We start from the raw sequence: 17,409 nt of genomic DNA on the forward strand, positions 1-17,409 counted from the left end.
GTAAAAAGAAGGGTGAGAAGGCAAAGATGCAACCTTCTAGAAAAGCACTATCATTCAGGTTTACTCAAAGATGAGCAACAGCTAAAAGGAGTAATATTAACTTGCAACTCTTTCCATATCCTATGGAAATGCTGTGGAACAGCTCATTTTCTCTGCTAACCAGTCCCATAGTCCCTTGTTTGCTGCATGCAGTGCCTTACACAGTATGTAGGACTACTCCCCAGCTACCTGCAATAGCTTTAGCCAAAGACAGCACAAGCCAACAGCAGCTGCCTGTATCCTGTGATGCAATTATGTTCTTATACAAAGAAGGGGAAAAATAAAAAAAAAAGCATATCAGTGTCTGAATGCTCACCAGGAAAATTCCACTCCTTTATTAGGTGTCTTGTCCTTTGCAGAATGGTTTGAGCCAAATGAGTCTGCTTATTTAAAGTACAAAAACCTTTTGAGCCACAGGAGATTCCAGAAATGCCAGAACCCTGAGCTTCCCTCCCTCACAGCAAGGAGAATAATCTCCCCCACCCACTCCTCTGTTCAGGCTGATTGCTGCATCCACAGAATTTTTAGGGTCTCTGACCCATCTTCTTCAAGGTTCGATTCAGCTGCAATTAGAAGAAAGTAAAGAAGTCAGAAAACACACTGATTGGCATACACTGCTAATCCCTTCAGCAGCCCAAATCCAACGTCTCTAACTCCCTTTTCTGCAACCCACTGACAAAAATGCTCTCATGCAGATGCAGGCAGTGTGTGAAATAGAAGGGGAATTAGTCAAACTTCCTCCTCCTCTCCAGAAGGACAGTGAAAGATTTAGGGAGAAGTTGTGATGTTCTAGCAACAGTACACTAACAGAGAAACCTTCAGCCATCCCCTTGTTTCAGGATTTTGCTGCCAAAGCTTCCAACCCACAGCAGCATCTGCTGAGAAAACAGAGCAGTAGCAGCACGTCACCTCCTGGCTGAGTACAACACTGAAGTCATCCATGCTCCAGAAATTTAGGCTGCTTTCTAGACCTTTGGTTATGGGGATGTAGATCTGATTTTGCTGCATTACTAAGAACTGCCACAATTACCTAAGGACAAGGGAGTCAGCAACTCTAGAAAGTAAAACCCTCCTTCTCCTTTACTATGAGTTTCAACTGGATGAACACTTCTCACACAAAAAAACTCACCATTGCTCATAAGTGAGCAGCTGCTGCTCAGACCACCTGCCTTTGCCCAGTGCCATGCAAAGCTGAGGATTGTCCCAGCAAGGCATAGTACAGCTGTCACACACAAGCATGCTTTCTCCCAGCCATGCACAGCCCAAAGTCTTCCCCAGTTTTCCTACAAAACTATACAGTTGTCCTGCCTAGGCCTCACCTCTTCAAATTTGTGGATCTGGCGGATGAAGAAGTCCCCATAGCGCCGAGCAACCTTTGTGTCTGCGATGTGGATCATGTCCTGGGGAAGGAAGGCCATGAGGTCAGGAAAAGGACCGTGCTACCAGGAGACAGCAAGCACTGCCAAACAGGAGGCGCAACGAAAGGGGCTTCACTGCAGCCCTAGTTCAGCAGTGCACACATACCTGACATGTACTAGACCCACAGCAAGTATTCAGTATTGTGGGATGCCTTCTGTTTACCTGAGACAGATCCCAAACTCACATCATATTCACTTCCCACATTCTTGCACTCTGCCTATTTTCAGGTCTCTGGGCAGCAGTTTGACAGCCCCAACCCTGATTCATGCTCTGCTTCCCTCTACCAGCAGGTAAGAGTGGTGCAATCTAGTAGGAAAGCTAGGCTGCAGTGCAAGTCAGTTTGGTTCAGGTACACAAGGAAGACAAAGCACAAATGAGACCCTGCAGGTACAGCTCTGCACCAAGGATTATAAGCTGGTGCTGCCTCTTCCAGAATTTCTGGGGTGAAGGAACTTCCTAGTTAGCAAGGAACAGATACCAACCTTGTCAATATAGAAGTCAACTTCAGAGGCAGACTGGAACTCCCCATCCAGGGCAGATATGCCACTGGTCCACACCAGGTTCTTCATCTTGTGCTTGAAGACAAGCAGTTGGATGCGAAACTCCTGTTCCGTGAGGTCCAAGAAGCCAGCAAGCTTGGCCACGGGCATGGTGGTATACAGCTTCAGGAAACTACGGATGGTGGAGAGCTGAGCCTGCTGCTGAACCTCATCAGCAAAGACTTTGAGCTGTTGCAGGAAAGGCTCCTTGTGATAGTTGGGGTGCACGTTGTCATAGTTGGGCACCACAGGGGAGAGGAACTTGGGGCAAGCGTAACTGAAGAGCTCCTCATAGACCTGAGCATCACCCTTCTGCATGCGCAGCATCTTATCCCCGTATTTCTCACGCAGCTGCAGGTGGATGCTCTCATCGATACGCATGGGGTACATGGTGAGGGCGATGGCAAGGAGTGCGTGCATCTGCTCGTTCTGCTTGTTAATCTGGGACAGAGAGGACAGCCTGTTAGCTTGACAATGTGCTCAGGACTTACAATGTGAGAGAGAGCTGAGAGCTGCATTTTTCAGAGACGGACCCTGAGAACTGAAGGTCCCAATGCTCCAGGGGGACGATGCAAAGAAACAGCACTTCTGAGCAAAGCAGATGCATGCTGTATCATGGCTATCATCGATAACAAAGAGGAAACGATAAGGAAGAAGTACAAAGGAGTGAATGTATCCAGAGCCAGACAGAATCTGGATAGCCAGAAATGGGTTTGATTGCTTTGGTGCAAGAAAGTGCAGAGGAGCAGGCATAGGGAAGGAAGACAGTTTAAGAGACATTGTTGACACAGACCAGCAATCAGGGAGGCCAGTGCAGAAAAAACTGAGGAGGAAGATTCATATGAGCTCAGTCTTAAACAGCTGTGTAGCTAAAACTTAAACACTAAATTTTTGAAGTGTCAGGGAATTAAGAACTGCACGATTTGGTTATGCAAGTGAACTAGAAATGATTCACAAGGATGACGAGGAGACAGCAGCAGCAGAGGGTAAAAAAAACAAAACAAAATAAACATCAGAGGCAGCTTAGCTGAAAAGAGACATGAGCTTTGTTTTACACACAACAAGTTTAAATTATCTGTGAATGACTGCATGATAATGGAAATATATCTGATAATGGAAGTACACTGAGATAGGAATGGGACTAAGATGTAAGAATCTTTGGCAAGAGTATCATTTCCAGCTGATACCCATTAGCAACAATGCCCAAGGGGAACATGCAAGCAGAGCAGGAGCAACTGCATGGTGAGCAAGTAAAGAAATCAGTAAAACAGCCAAGAGAAAATATTAAAGGTGAAAGGATCCCTTAATTATCATGAGTCCAGGAATATAAGGTCGGACTATTAGACAGAGGTTATCTGCTGACAAAGAAGGGACAGGAAAGGGGACAGCAGCCTTCTCTTTTGGGAAGCCTATATCTATTCTATTTCTTACCATCTCATACTTGTAGGTAGTCCTCTGAAACATGCTCTTAGTCCTCTGGATGTAGAGGAGGATGTTGGCAAAGACTCGGATGGCATCCTGGTAACGTCGCATCATGAGGTATGCAAAGCCCACATAGTAGTAAGTGGTCACTTGGCACTCAGGCACCCGAGAGTACATGCTCTGAGAAGGATGGAGCAACAGACAGTCTTAGAGGGGAGACAATCACCTTCAGCCTGAACAACTTGGCTTTCAATCCACTCTCACACATCTCAGGATACCTCCCCTCACATCCATCCCTGCAGTAGCTTCCTCACTGCCTCAATAAGCAGATCATTCTGCCTCCTGTGTTTCCCAGTTTCAGCTTTCTGCAAGCAGAGGACTCTTACACTGTGCATAACATAACATTGCTTTGCTCAACTCCCATTCTTGCCAGTACACTCCAAGCCTTGGGCCAAGACTGTGTTGCAGCTGGACTTTTTTTTTTTTTTTTTTTTACCACTTGTCACAAGTAACATCTGTATCTAGGGCAAACACATGGAAGGTAGGAGTGTGCACAGTGAGAACAGTCACAAAAAACAGAATGAGCCACAGACCAAGGTGGAACTGATGTATCCTGCTAGTATTGTGCTTTCACTTACAGTTCAAACAATATTCCCCATTACACCGCCTTGCACAATACAGCAAACAAACCTCCTAAAATACTGAGCATATGTGTTACAACAGCAACAGTCATTATCATATGGCTTGACTTACTGCCAAAGCTCCAGCTGTGTTCAGCATACACAACTGTGGAACCAGAAACTTCTTCCAGCTAATCCTATAAACAAACTCCTGACAACTGCAACAGTTACAAACAGCTCCTCAGTTGTATGATTCATTAAGACAACCTTTCAGGAGCCTAACTGAACAACAGCATTTGGAAAACTACAGCAGGATGTTTACAACATATCTTATTACCTTCTTGTTGAGCTCAATGTTCTCCAGAACCTTGATAGCTTGGTAATAATCCCCCAGCAGAGAGTGCAGACGCAGCAGCCCAACCAGACTGAAATAGCCCAGCATCTTGTAGAGGGAGTGACGACCATACTCACCAGCCACACTTTCGGGATCACCTAGAGAAAAAAAAAACAACAAACCATGATGTTGTCCTCTAAAGGACAAAGCCCTTCTTTCAACATCTCTTGTTTATAAGCAAAAGAAGCAAGACTTCCATTTTTCATGGTTTAGAGAACCTCTTCCCAGTTAACTCTCCCAACTAAGGGTTTGATTGGGCTCTCAAACAAAAGTAGCAGCTTGGTCAAATCAAAGCAAGGCAGCACAGACACCAACCTCACCCAGCTATCTCACCTCCACTTGTATAGACCTCTAGCTGCCGGTTGATGTTGGATTTGTCCACCAGAGAATGCAACACATTAAGGACACTGTGCACGTTCCAGATCTTGGGGTTAGAACGAAGGAAATCAATTTCTTCTTCAGATTTCTTGGCTGTCTTGCAGCGGTACTGGCTGAAAGACTGGAACTGTGGGGAAAGAGCAGATTTGATGATGAGGGGATAGTCTGGAGATGCTACATCTGTAGCATAAGTGCACTAAGCTCATGTTTTGATCACAAAATGCAGTACAAGCTACAAGTGACATGGAAAAAGAAGTTAATTTGAGATCACTTGGCAATTAATATGGTAAATTTTTCTACTACTAAAGCACCTAGAGAATATCTGATACTGTACAGAGGCAATCTGAGAGAAAGGGCCAGAAAACAGAACCAAGTGAAAGATCTGACAATTAGGACAGGCAACTAAATACATATCTGATGTCTAAAGAGGTAACAAGGAGAGCAACCAAGTCATTCTAAGAAATTCAAAACTATAGTCAAATCACAAAACACAGGAAAACTAGTATGATCTAGTATTTGGAATTATAACAGATTTCAGTCAGCTGCCTTGTACAAATCAGGTAGAAATGAAGCTGAGTTTAAATAACAAACCAAACCAAATCAGTGCTAAGCAACAACTGAAATGGAAATATCAGTATCAGTTAAAGACTCCCCAGATAGCTCACAGTAACTTAAAAAACCTGTACATTTACAACTACGCCTATTTTGTGACCCACAAATAACAGCACTCACCTAAACTTTTTGATTTGCAGTTAAACCCTAGATATGAGACTCATAAAGATGACTGAAAATTCAATAGCATTAACACGAGGCTACCAAAAACACCCCAGTTTAAGAGTCACATACCTGGTATATGAATTCATCAATGATATCCCAGAGCCACTGGTTGGGCAGTTCCAAAGGAGCAGGACCATCAGCATCTGCAGAAGAACATCAGTAGCAGATGAGAGGCTTAATGCCTTGAGCAAGGACAGTGGCAGAATTGAAGGAAAAAATAATAAATAAATAAAAAATAAAATAAAAATAAAAATCAAGAAAACCAGAATCTTTGCAAGTTGAAAAACACAGCAGATGAATGAAGCATCCAGCAAGAAATCAATATGTAGCTCTGCCTACCTCAGGTACCTTTATTTTTAAAGAATATGAGTGTGCATTGAGTTAATCTCTAAAGCGTGAATGCTCAACAGCAGTGATTCTTGGAAGCTGCACAAAAACTTTAGGGGTCTATCCCAAGCACTCTTTTCTCTGCAAGACTGGCAGGGAGTCATAAACATTTTAATTTGTCCCAAGTGGAGTCAAGAAGGGTAAGCAGCTGCGAAATACCATTGCAAGTTCCTAACTTTGATCAGAAAGCAAAATGAAGCAGTAAGAGAAAATTCTCAGCAAGATAGAAAGTAATTCTTTTTTTCTTTAGGGCTTTTCAGAAAGCATTGTCAACTATTTGGGCTTTTTGTTTTTAAATGCATGGATGTAAAGTGCTCTTCATTGCAAATTTAAACATATGGAAAGCTTACAGACCACTTATCTGCTTGTGATCTCTAAATAAATACATTTTGGTTTCTCTCCCTTTCTCCGTCTTAATCCTCTGCATTCAGTCTTCTCCAAAATTCACAAACCAAATATTAATTGCAACAACTCACTGAGGATGTAGTTGAAAAGATTGCAGTAGTTGTAGTAAGATTCAAATCTCTGCTCCAGAGTGGGCCCCCCCTGCAATGAGAAAACAGTACAGTCCATTTAGTCTGAAGTACAGCAAGACTAAGTTTATGGGCAATACCCTATAAAGGACAGTCAACAGTCATAGCAATAAGTCTGTTTTGATGACATTAGAGCTGACATTCAACCAGTCAGTAACCACTAACACTATCCAGAAAGCATGAAATTGTCACACTATTGTCCAGTAGAAGAAGGTTGCCTTTTCAAGTCCAGGTAGCTTCTAGTACAACTGAGCAATGAAGTGAATAGAATGTTTTAAATCTCATTTTCCTCCACTCTGCTGTCCAGACCTAGGAACTGCCTATTACCTTCCACAGCTTCTTGTCCTCCTCCCCTCAAGAAAGGTCTTTGTAAATCCTGACACGCAGCTGCTTCTAGACAATCATATCATAGAATCATAGAATGATTTGGAAAGGGCCTTAAAGAACCACGTGCTGTGGGCAGGGCTGCCACCCACCAGCTCAGGCTGCTCAGGACCCCATCCAACATGGCCTTGAGCCTCCAGGGATGGGGCACCACAGCTGCTCTGGGCAGCCTGTGCCAGTGCCTCACCATCCTCTGCATAAAGAATTAGTTTTAAATGCTTTGTAAGACCAATAAACTCAGGAGGGAATCATATTCCTAGAATTATCTTGTGTCACATGTAGACACCCCATGGGCAGCTTGGGAACCTCCTACAAAACAATTCAAGCAACCAGTTTCACTCGTTAAGGCAAGTCTTTGATTTGGGAACTTCAAAAAGACACCTGCATTAACCCATTTCTCCACCCTCTAGTCCAAACCAAAACTGCAATTATTACTCATTCACCATGTAAGTCATACACCAGTTCTGCTTCTTTCTTACAGCCAAGAACTACTCTGATCTTCCTACTGACTTCAAATTAGCCTTTTTAAGGAAAAGAAGGGTTGTGGTTTGTCTGTTTTTGTTTTTTTACAGACCATTATTCCTCCAGTCTTCTTCTCCTGTATCCTTTGTGGTGCCCATTTTTTCCTATCCACAATGCACTCTGACCCCATCTGGTCTTTCAATTACAAGTAACTCAAACTCCTCTTGTGACACCCCCTCTCACACCTGCTAATCTGAAGAACAAATAAAGAGCCACGAAGAAACACACAAAACAAACTGACCTATAAGTCATGCAGTTATACAGCTCTAACAGAAAGAAAATTCAGCTACTTCCCAACATCTCCTTCTTCCCCACCTCACTGTTGTGATATAACTCAGCAGCAGCTCAGCACCACACAGCTGCCTGCTCACTCTCTCCCCACATGGTACAAGGGAGAGAATTGGAAATAAAAAAGAACTTGTGGGTTGAGGAAAAAAACTATTTACTAAGACAGTCTTTGTTTCCTCTTCCTCCAAGACTGGGGAGACAACTCAGGAAGACCGACAAGTCTTGCTTTTCATAAATCAGCAAATCCTTACTAAACTGACAAAAGGCAAGAATTTTAAACTTCCCTAATTGTAACTTGCCCCATACCTCATAAGTCTATTCAATATTGTTTTGCAAAAGTTAGGGAACCACCAATGCTGTAGTAGCAGTGCAACTTGTTAACTTTTATGGCAGAAAAGCCAAGCACAACCAAAAGACACAGGACCAATACTCACACTGACTTTGGCGTAGATATGCCTATAATACAGCTCCTTGTATAGGATGAGGAAAACTGCATCTGGAAAAAGATGAGAGATATCAGCAAAGGCTTAGGCAACTGGGTCTCTGAGGCACTGGTGGTGCTCCAACTGCCACAGTTACAAAGACACGTACAAGAAGATGCTTCATTCATTTGACTTTCTGACTGGCATTTACAGAAGGAGCTGCCACAGTGAACAAAGATGACCAACAAACAAATCATAAAAACCATGCACCAGCTCACTAATATATCAGAAGTGATTTAGTTCCTTCATTCTCTGATAAGGAAACAGAGTGGAAAAGAAATGCTTACCATTTCCAACCTGTGGGGCAATGGCCTCTGCCTCTGGCCATGGGGTGTTCTTGAAAAACCTTTCTGTCAGCTTTGTCCAGCTGAAGGATAAAACATGTGGTATGAGAAAATGTTCCTGAGTTTCAGAGAGCTGAAGTTAGAAATCACAATACAGAGGGCTTGGACTTGATAGAAGTAGAACACTATCTCCCTTTACTAATTCCAGTGTTGAAGCAAAGAATGAGAACTACAAACAAAGTAGTTAAAAAACTGATCATAGAATGGCTTGGGTTGGAAAGAACCTCAAAGATCACCTAGTTTGCATCAGGATTGCCAACCACTAAATCAGTTACTAGACCAAGTTGCCTTGGGCCTTATCCAACCTGGCTTCGAACACTTCAAGGGACTGGGCATCCAGAACCTCTCTGGACTGCCAGTTCCAGGGCCGACTGCCTGTCCCAGTGCCTCACTAACCTCTCAGTGAAAAATTTCCCCTAACATCTAATTTTAGTTTAAAACTGTTCCCCCTTGCCCTGTAACTATCTACCCATGTAAAAAGCTGATTTCCCTCTTGTGGGTAAGCTCCCTCCAAGTACTGGAAGGCCACACTGAGGTCTCCTCAAAGCTTTCTCCAGGCTGAACAAGGCCAGCTTCCATCCTTTCTTCACAGAAGAGGTGCTCCAGCCCTCTGATCATCTTATGGCCTTCCTCTTCATTCCAACAGCTCTGCATCATTCTTATACTGGGGGCCCCAGGCCTTTAAGTATGGAATGGCTGCATATGTTCTGCTCGCATTCTCTTTATGGTAAGGTAACACAGCTACAAGCAAGAGCAAGAACATCTGCAAAGATCGCAGAATCACTATGGTTGGAAAAGACCTGTAAGATCACGCAGTCCAACCATCCAACTATCACCAATATTTCCCACTAAAGCATATCCCTCAGTTTGCAAACAGCCACTGCGGAGGTCACATTTTACTACCAACATACAAAACCAGTACTTTCTTTCAGACAGGCCACAATCCACATAGATTTATGTTTGACCAATAGCCCAGAAATATAACTTTTTTTTTTTTTTCTTTTTCCCTCAGTGGTCAACTGAAGCTTCAGACTACTTCAAAGAAGTGAAACAAGAATGCCAGCGTTTCTTTTTATGGTTCAGGAACACAACTGCAAGAATGGCCCTGCACCTGTTCTCATAGATGTCCTGGATCTCATACACCTTCTGGTCAATGACATCGCTGGAGACGCGGCTGGCCTGCAGCTCGTACACCTTCTGGTCGATGAGGTCGGACACAGTCTTGTGGAAATACTGGATGAAGTTCTTGATCACCTCGGGGATCACCTGGTAGGTTTGCTGCTCGTACTGCCGCTCGTAGGCCAGGTCCTGCTTCGGGTCTCCTGAGGGGAGAGAAGGAGCAACGTAGAAGCGAGGCCTGCAGCCCAATCCCGGCGGGGCGGCCAGGCAGCGCACTCACCCGTGTGCATGTCATAGTCGTTGGAGTAGGCGTACGGGTCGTAGGCGGCCTGTGGAGAGACGAAACAGCGAGGTTACCGCGACGAGCCCGAGCTCGACCCGCACACCCACATCCCCGGCCCGCCCGCACATCGTTGTCGTAATCCTCCCCCGGGTAGGCCATGGCGCGGCGCGGTCCCTGGGCAGCCAGGAAGAGGGGGCGGAACCAAGCGGCACGCTCCGTGCGGCCGGACGGAAAAGGCCACGGCGGAGGGGGAAGCTGTTCAATCTGTCTATTGGTCGAAATAACTGCCTGTCTTCAGAGGTTTTTCTCTTTGATTGGAGAGTCTGCCTGCCCGTCAACGCACCCTAGGCACCGCCTCTTTTCTCGTCTCCTTTTCATCCCATTGGTTGCATCCGCTGAGTCGAGGAGGCTCTGATTGGTCGAGAGAACCGTTGCTATAGCGACGACCCTTCCCGCCCTTCTCCTCGCACCCTGTGCGCCCCGGCTCGGACCGGCCCGTGAGGGAATGGAGGGCGGTGGCGGGGCTGCAGCTGAGTCCGCGGCGGGGACGGAGTCGGAACCGGCTCTGGGAGCCGGGATGGCGCTCGGAGGGGCGGCGGGAGCTCCCCTCGGCTACCTGCACGTCCTGTGGCAGCGAGAGGAGCCAGCCGGCAAGATCCCGGCCCGCCGCCTGCGCAGGGCCGCCCGCCTCCACCGCCGCCTGGGGCCTACGGGCAAAGAGAGCCACAGTGAGCGGGAGCGGTTTTCCCCTTCCATCCCTGTCCCCTTCCATCCATCTCCCCTTCTTTCCCCCTCCCCTCCACCCTCCCCTTTCCTGTCCCCTGTCCCCTTCCCTGTCCCCATCCCCTTCCTCCTCCGTGCTTCCCAGTAATGGCTTTCTTTCCTCCACAGCTCTGAAGAGGCTGCGTGAGGCTGCCAATGGCAATGACCTGGATACAGGTGAGAATTCTGCCAACCTGACATGGGGCCACTTCCTGGAAGGGCAGTTTGTCAAAGCTCTTTGTTTCAGCAGAGGGCAGGGAGGAGGAAGGTGCAGATAGTCTGCAGAAATCATGCTTTAGACGCTGCAGATCTAGAAGTTGCTTTTCTTGAGCCTTTTGTTCCATTCTCTGAGCAGAGTGAGGCTGTTTGTAATATTGATTTTTTTCACTGTATTGGGCTCATAGTGCTGATTGTCCAGCTGCCTTAGGCTAAATTAACAACCTGCTATTACTCCAGCTTTTCGGTATGTAACTTTTGCCACTTGTCAGCAGTAGGAAAATAGTCTTGTGGCAAAATGGAAAAGCGATGATCCAAGCCTGTCTGATCTTAGACATATGGTCTGATTTTTGGGTGGTCTTCTGTGTGGAACCAGGAGTTGAACTCGATGATCCTTCTAGATCCCTTCTAACTCAGGATACTCTGCAGTTCAGTGATTCTAAGCCATACCCTGTGTGATGAATGACATGGTGTGACACAGATCAGAGCCTCTCATAGTGATTCATGGCCTCTCTGTGACTCTCTTTACTTCTCTGTACTGTAAATCAGTTGGGTTTTGATACTAAGTATTCATCAGCAATACTGCCATATGTCGTTTGCCCCCTGTCATTGTTCCTCTTTTGCCTGTCATCAGACCGTGTTGTGAACAACTGGAAACAGGTCTGAGTTGTAGAAACCCCTAACATTTCAGGATGGGGTGATGGGGTGGATGGGAGGCTGTCTGTCATGCTGTACCCTCCAGCTTCACAGTATACTTTGCTTCATGAACTGATGGATGCAGTCATTTGTGAGCTCTGACCATGGACAGAGCCTGTATTTATCTGCAGAAGAGCTGGTAGTATCACCCCTTCCTGATCAGGTGTCCCTTCAACTTACCTGCATTCTTTTCCTCCTTGGCACTGTCAGTGCAGCAACTCCTGGAGGATGGAACTGACCCTTGTGCTGCAGATGACAAAGGCCGGACAGCCCTGCACTTTGCCTCCTGCAATGGCAACGATCACATTGGTGAGTGGGGAGGGGATCTCTGGTCATCCAACTTGTCCATTTCAGAGGATTTTCTTTATTTTCCATTTGCTGTCTGTGTAAGCTGAACAGACGCGTCCCTTCTGCAGCCTGCTGGCTGCCACATGGGCCTGTGGGTCAACAGTGCTCTGCCAAATGAAGCTTCTTACACCAGTAAGGTACTGTCAGTGGGGCAGAGGGAAGGGGCTAACATGGCTCTGCATTATTGCTTCCAGTGCAACTGCTTCTGGATCACGGGGCTGACCCAAATCAGAGAGATGGGCTGGGAAACACTCCCTTACACTTGGGTAAGGTGCCTAAGCTTTGCATGCGGAGAAATGAGGTGACCATTCTATTTTTCCTCTGCATCTTCCTTTTTCCTGTGCATCACACTGCATCCCCAGCTTTAAGGACTTATGATTCTTAGCATTTTTTTCCCTTTACCCCTCATGAGGACTTAAGGGTCAGAGTTAGAGAAAATCTATTTCCCTCCCTTTGCCAGTCCTGAGAAGTGTGAGATGTGTTCTAGCAAAAGTACCCAGGCCTGAGCATGAGGTTATGCTTAACGGTGGAGCTGTTCCTCTTTCCTATGGCAAAAAAACCTTTTGGGAAGTGACAAGTTCCACACTTGAGCAGAAACTCCTTTGTTGTTTGCTAGTACCTCTGAGCTGTGTGTCCTGTGTTTTCCCTCCCCAGCTGCCTGCACAAACCATGTTCCCGTCATCACCACGCTGCTGCGCGGAGGTAACATTTCCTCTATAACAATTACTGCCTGTCCCTTTCCTGCCCTGCCCCTGTCAATATTCTCCAGGAACACCAAGTCTTTAAGACAGACCTCCTTTTCTGCCCTTACTCATGCATTTGCAGGGGCCAGAGTCGATGCCTTGGATCGAGCTGGCAGAACCCCGCTGCACCTTGCTAAATCGAAGCTAAACATCTTACAGGAAGGAATCTCCCATAGCCTGGAGGCCGTACGGCTTGAAGTGAAACAGGTAAAAGAAACAATCCCATGTTCTGGTAAGGCTCTACAGCTTCTGACAGTCTCCTGTACCCTTTCAGTCAAGGATCATGTAGCAGCTGTTTTAATTACCTGTCTCTAGGCTTTTAGCTTATCCAGGGAAAGTTTGGCTTTTTCCTTCTGTTTTCAGATATGTTGATTTTTTCAACTACTTCTCTTGATTTTTGTGTGATCTCTTGGCTGTGGTAAGCCAAGCATTGAATGTCTTACTTCTCAGGCTGTATGGAACACGCTCTTTTCTTCAGCAACCGTGTAAGATGGATGCCTTGTGGCAGAAGAGGGACAGCATGGGGTTGTAGCTGTGGCACACACATTTCAGCAGGGACTCTATTTTGTCAGGCATTCTCAGTGCAGTCTGCACTGCTCTCATATGTGGAGGCATGGAAGAGGAAAGCAGTCACAGTGCTGCCTCACATACATGAGGTGTGGGCATCGCTTCAGAAGCCATAGAGTAGCCATAAGGGTTTTTATTCTTTGTGCACAAGCAGATCCTGTAGGAGTGGGAAGTCCCTGCACCTCACAGTGAGGGAAGACAGCTGGCCATGAGGAAAAGCTTGGTGCTTTCTTGGCAAGCCTACACTTTGTACTTCTTCAGCTGAGCTTGTCTCTCTTTCCTGTTCTAAAACTACACAAACAGATCACAACTGGTCTGCTCTGGTGACTCCCTGGCCTCTGATAAAACCTTTAGTGCTTTACATGTGCCCTTTTCTATGGATCATGTACTCAGCATCAAGTCTGTGCTTGGCAGTTTAGCTGTTCTTCCTAAAAGCATCCCAGTGTGATGCTGCTGTCTGATGTTTCCTCTTGTTCCTGATGGCTTCAGATTATCCAGATGTTGCGGGAATATCTGGACCGTTTGGGGAGGCATGAGCAAAAGGAACAGCTGGATGACCTCTGCACTAAGCTACAGATGACCAGCACAAAGGAGCAGGTAGGTAGTGCTGAGCTACCGTGACTCACCTATTTCTGCTGTGACTTCTGTGTTCGGGAGAATTCAGCTACGTAAACAAGGTGACATTGAAGACACTTGTGGATGTGTTGTTGCTGGGTGAAGTAGCCAGGATAGATGATGACTCCTTTGTTTGGAATTCAAAATGCAGAAAGTGTTACTGTGCCTAGCAGCTCAGCAGAGAAGTTGAAGATCAGATCGACTGAGGGCAAAATCATTTTAAGGCCGGAAGGTAGCACAAGTACTCATTGTTGAGTTCTGGGTAATGCGTCAACACACTTCTATTTCAGGGCTGATTGTATTGCCTGAGGTAGAGTTTGAGCATCAGCTTCCTGAGGAAGGGGCAAAAGCTCCTTTTGCCTCACATTAGGACTTTTTTGAGCATGATTGTGGAACCAGGAGGAGTTGTAGCATACGCTCAGTTTGGGCATTACTGGTGGAAGAGTAGTCTTTGCTGCATGGGTGTTTCTTCTGTGGTGGTGGGCAGCTGTGTTCCTGCGCCTGATGGCCAACTATTCTTCTGACAGGTGGACGAGGTTACAGACCTCCTGGCCAGCTTCACATCGCTCAGCCTGCAAATGCAGATGGAGAAGAGGTAACAGCCTTCCAAGTCATCTCTGTGATCCAGAAGGAGAAGCCTCAGAGAAGAAGGCCTACATCTCTGAATAAACATTGCAGGCCCTGAGGGTGCTGCCATGGTTGCCTCATGAGGAGGCAGTAAGATTTGGACAAGAGAGTGTCGCAGCTGAGACTTTTGGGAAAAAATAATAATAGGCTGGCACTGAATAGGGTAGCCCTTCCAGACCAGAGGTATTCTGCCTTCTCCTTAGCACTCCAGTTCAGTGCAGCTGGTGGCTAATGCCATGGATAATTGCCAGCATCACAGATCTATCTGCTTGCAACAGGCATTTTTTGCCACCACTGCAGTATTAAACTGCATGTGGGGGGTGGGGGTGGGAAGTGGGTATCTTGGACAACAGAAGGCTTTGTACTATAGGAATAACATGTCCTTAATTCTGTGTGGTAGCAGCTGAACAAACATACTGCCTTAAGAAGCATGCACCAACACGTAATCCTAAACTTCCCTAGAGCCTGCAGAGTATCTGGCCAGTTAGGTGTGGGATACAATGCTTTTAATCAGACTAACAGGTTCCACTGGGCCTCGTTTTTGAAGCACTGCTGAAAGTCAATACTTAAATCTCAGAGTGAAAGACTTGTGAAGAATACCCAGATAGGCATCAGATCAGAGCTACCCTGATGCAACAGTGAGGGTTAGGGAATGACTTAACCCTAGAGCAGTTTTTGGCATACATCTACATTGAGGCCCTGGAACGTGTTCAGAGGAGGGCAACAAAGCTGGCGAGGGGTCTGGAACACAGGCCATATGAGGAGAGGCTGAAGGAGCTGGGAATGTTCAGCCTGGAAAAGAGGAGGCTCAGGGGAGACCTCATTGCTCTCTATAACTTCCTGTAGGGAGGTTGTAGTGAGCTGGGGGTCGGCCTCTTCTCTCGTGTCATTAGTGATAGGACCAGAGGGAATGGTTTCAAGCTACAGCAGGAGAGATTCAAGCTGGACATTAGGAAGTACTACTTTTCAGAAAGGGTGGTCAGGCACTGGAATGGACTGCCCAGGGAGGTGGTGGAGTTACCGACCCTGGGGGTGTTCAAGGAAAGACTGGATGTTGTGTTGAGGGACATGGTTTAGTGGGAGCTATTGGTAATAGGTAAATGGTTGGACTGGATGATCCTTTAGATCTTTTCCAACCTTGGTGATTCTATGATTCTATGATTTTATTTGGGAAAAAAACCACAGAAATCATCCTAAGTGACTTTTCTGTTCCCCACTACTGGCTGTTTCAGGCCAGAGGTCCAGTAGCAACAGAAGTTGCCCCACATCGTTGGGTTGGGTGGAGGCGGATTTGTGGCTCCTTAGCAGCACCAAACTGACTGATGCCCGTCGTGTTTCTTGCTTGTGGAGACGCGCAGCTCCAGGGTCTGAAGTTCAGCTTGAGGAATGAGTAATGACCTCTGCTGGGAGCCCAGAGTAATGCAGCTATGAAGGATGCAGGGAATCTCCCTTGCTGCTCTCTGGTTAGTAATGAAGACATGGTAGTTTTGCTTTGAAGCAGGGATCTGTGAAATCTTGGAGATGGGGTGTGAGCGATAGCAGGATGACAAGAAAATGTGCCACAGTTCCCACCTGCACACCCACCTAAATGACATGATATGCTGGTAGTGATATGCGCCCCACAGCTAGGAATCATGTCAATTCTTTAGGATTCAGCTGAACCATATTAACAGCCACTGTTTGCAGCGTTCTTCAGAGATGTGTTTTCAAATATCTGGCTTCTTATGCAAGGAGAAGGCTCACTGGGTCTCCTTGTTCAAAGCTAAGCTATCAAAATACACATTGTTCTAGGTGTGCTGGAAGCTGTGCTGGCTGGGGCTGTCACTGTGAGTGCTGGTACATTGTTATGATGTGCTGGGTGGGAAGGATTGTGAGGGGGTGGGAGACAATCTGACCTTTTCATATTTCCCACCTCAATAAAATCCTGTCAGCCTTTTTTAAACTCCCTGTCCAGTTCTCTCTTTTCAGAGCAGCTCATTCCTCTTTACTGATGTTTCAGGCCGTGGGCACAGCATTGGGTTCAGTAACTGCTACTCGCAATTGTGGTACTGAAATTGGAAGTGGCAACACAAAATGGTTTGAATTCAAACACCAGCCTGTTTGCAGACCAGAGTACACAGCTGCTGACTCACCTTCTGATCTCGGCTCCCACAGCCAAGAAATCCAAACTTAAAATCTAGTTAGTTGCTGTGATACTGTACAAACAGAGGGAAAGAGAATGTCGGGGGGACTGCATCTAGCTGGGAGGTGGCATGCTTTGTGAAGAGGGAAAGCAGCCTTGCCCAGTCTGTTCTCCTGTGTAACTGTGGAGCTGGTGGGGGTAAAGTGTTTGCACTCGTGCCTTGCCCTGTGCCCAGAAAAGTGGCCGCACTGTGAAGAGCTGTTCCTCCCCAGCACCTCAACCCCTTAACATCTGGGCAGGGGCTTTGCAATGTGGTCCCTGGGTGAGGAGCAGGTGACCTGTGTTCAGCCTGTCCTGTTCTGTCTTTCTGTCATTGCGTCAGTCTAAGCTTCATATCCACGTACACTTGGCAGTCAACAACCTTGTTGCTGAGGAGACCATTAAGGTGCCAAAGAGCAGGCGGCTGGGGTGCTCTTACCATTGCAGTTGCCTTGGCTGCTGATGATGTCTGCAAACTAGATGCAGCCTGGAAGCTTTCGTTGCAACAAGGAACACACTTAGCTGAGATTCAGAGCTAAGCTTTTAGCTTGAGTGCTCAGGACATTTCTGTCCACAACTCTTCAAGTCTTTGTTTGCCTGGTGCTGGAGTTTTTCCATGACTGCTCTTGACTGTACGCTTGGAGTGGAAAGGCAGGGGTGCAGCAGGCAGCAATGAATATTTCCCTTGCTTTCAGTCTATTCCAGAGGTGTCTGTTGCAGTAACAGTGCAAACAATGCTGCTGT

At 46.4% G+C, this 17,409-nt stretch overlaps 2 protein-coding genes across 4 annotated transcripts; one reads left to right on the top strand and one right to left on the bottom strand.

Annotated features, from left to right (window-relative positions):
- Window positions 1-342: 342 nt before the first annotated feature.
- On the bottom strand, window positions 343-10,200 carry EIF3L (eukaryotic translation initiation factor 3 subunit L). Its single transcript, XM_031600145.2, has 13 exons — window positions 10,057-10,200; window positions 9,928-9,976; window positions 9,640-9,850; window positions 8,472-8,551; window positions 8,137-8,198; window positions 6,452-6,521; window positions 5,658-5,731; window positions 4,767-4,938; window positions 4,377-4,531; window positions 3,429-3,599; window positions 1,941-2,438; window positions 1,359-1,439; window positions 343-602 (listed from the first exon to the last, which is right to left on the bottom strand). The coding sequence occupies exons 1-13, from the start codon at window positions 10,087-10,089 to the stop codon at window positions 564-566; spliced, it is 1,695 nt and encodes a 564-aa protein (XP_031456005.1). The 5' UTR covers window positions 10,090-10,200; the 3' UTR covers window positions 343-563.
- Window positions 10,201-10,381: 181 nt separating this feature from the next.
- ANKRD54 (ankyrin repeat domain 54) lies at window positions 10,382-16,455 on the top strand. Of its 3 annotated transcripts, none has more exons than XM_031600147.2 (8): window positions 10,386-10,658; window positions 10,822-10,869; window positions 11,815-11,913; window positions 12,147-12,218; window positions 12,607-12,654; window positions 12,778-12,902; window positions 13,752-13,859; window positions 14,405-16,455. In XM_031600147.2, the coding sequence occupies exons 1-8, from the start codon at window positions 10,436-10,438 to the stop codon at window positions 14,474-14,476; spliced, it is 795 nt and encodes a 264-aa protein (XP_031456007.1). In that variant the 5' UTR covers window positions 10,386-10,435; the 3' UTR covers window positions 14,477-16,455. The 3 variants fall into 3 exon arrangements, with proteins under 3 accessions (XP_089998546.1, XP_031456007.1, XP_031456008.2); XM_031600148.2 differs by having other exon boundaries at window positions 10,567-10,658; window positions 11,820-11,913; XM_090142420.1 differs by lacking the exon at window positions 12,147-12,218 and having other exon boundaries at window positions 10,382-10,658.
- Window positions 16,456-17,409: the final 954 nt, after the last annotated feature.

The sequence above is a fragment of the Phasianus colchicus genome, chromosome 1 (genome assembly GCF_987193195.1).
Source record: "Phasianus colchicus chromosome 1, bPhaCol1.hap1.1, whole genome shotgun sequence".
NCBI lineage: Eukaryota > Metazoa > Chordata > Aves > Galliformes > Phasianidae > Phasianus > Phasianus colchicus.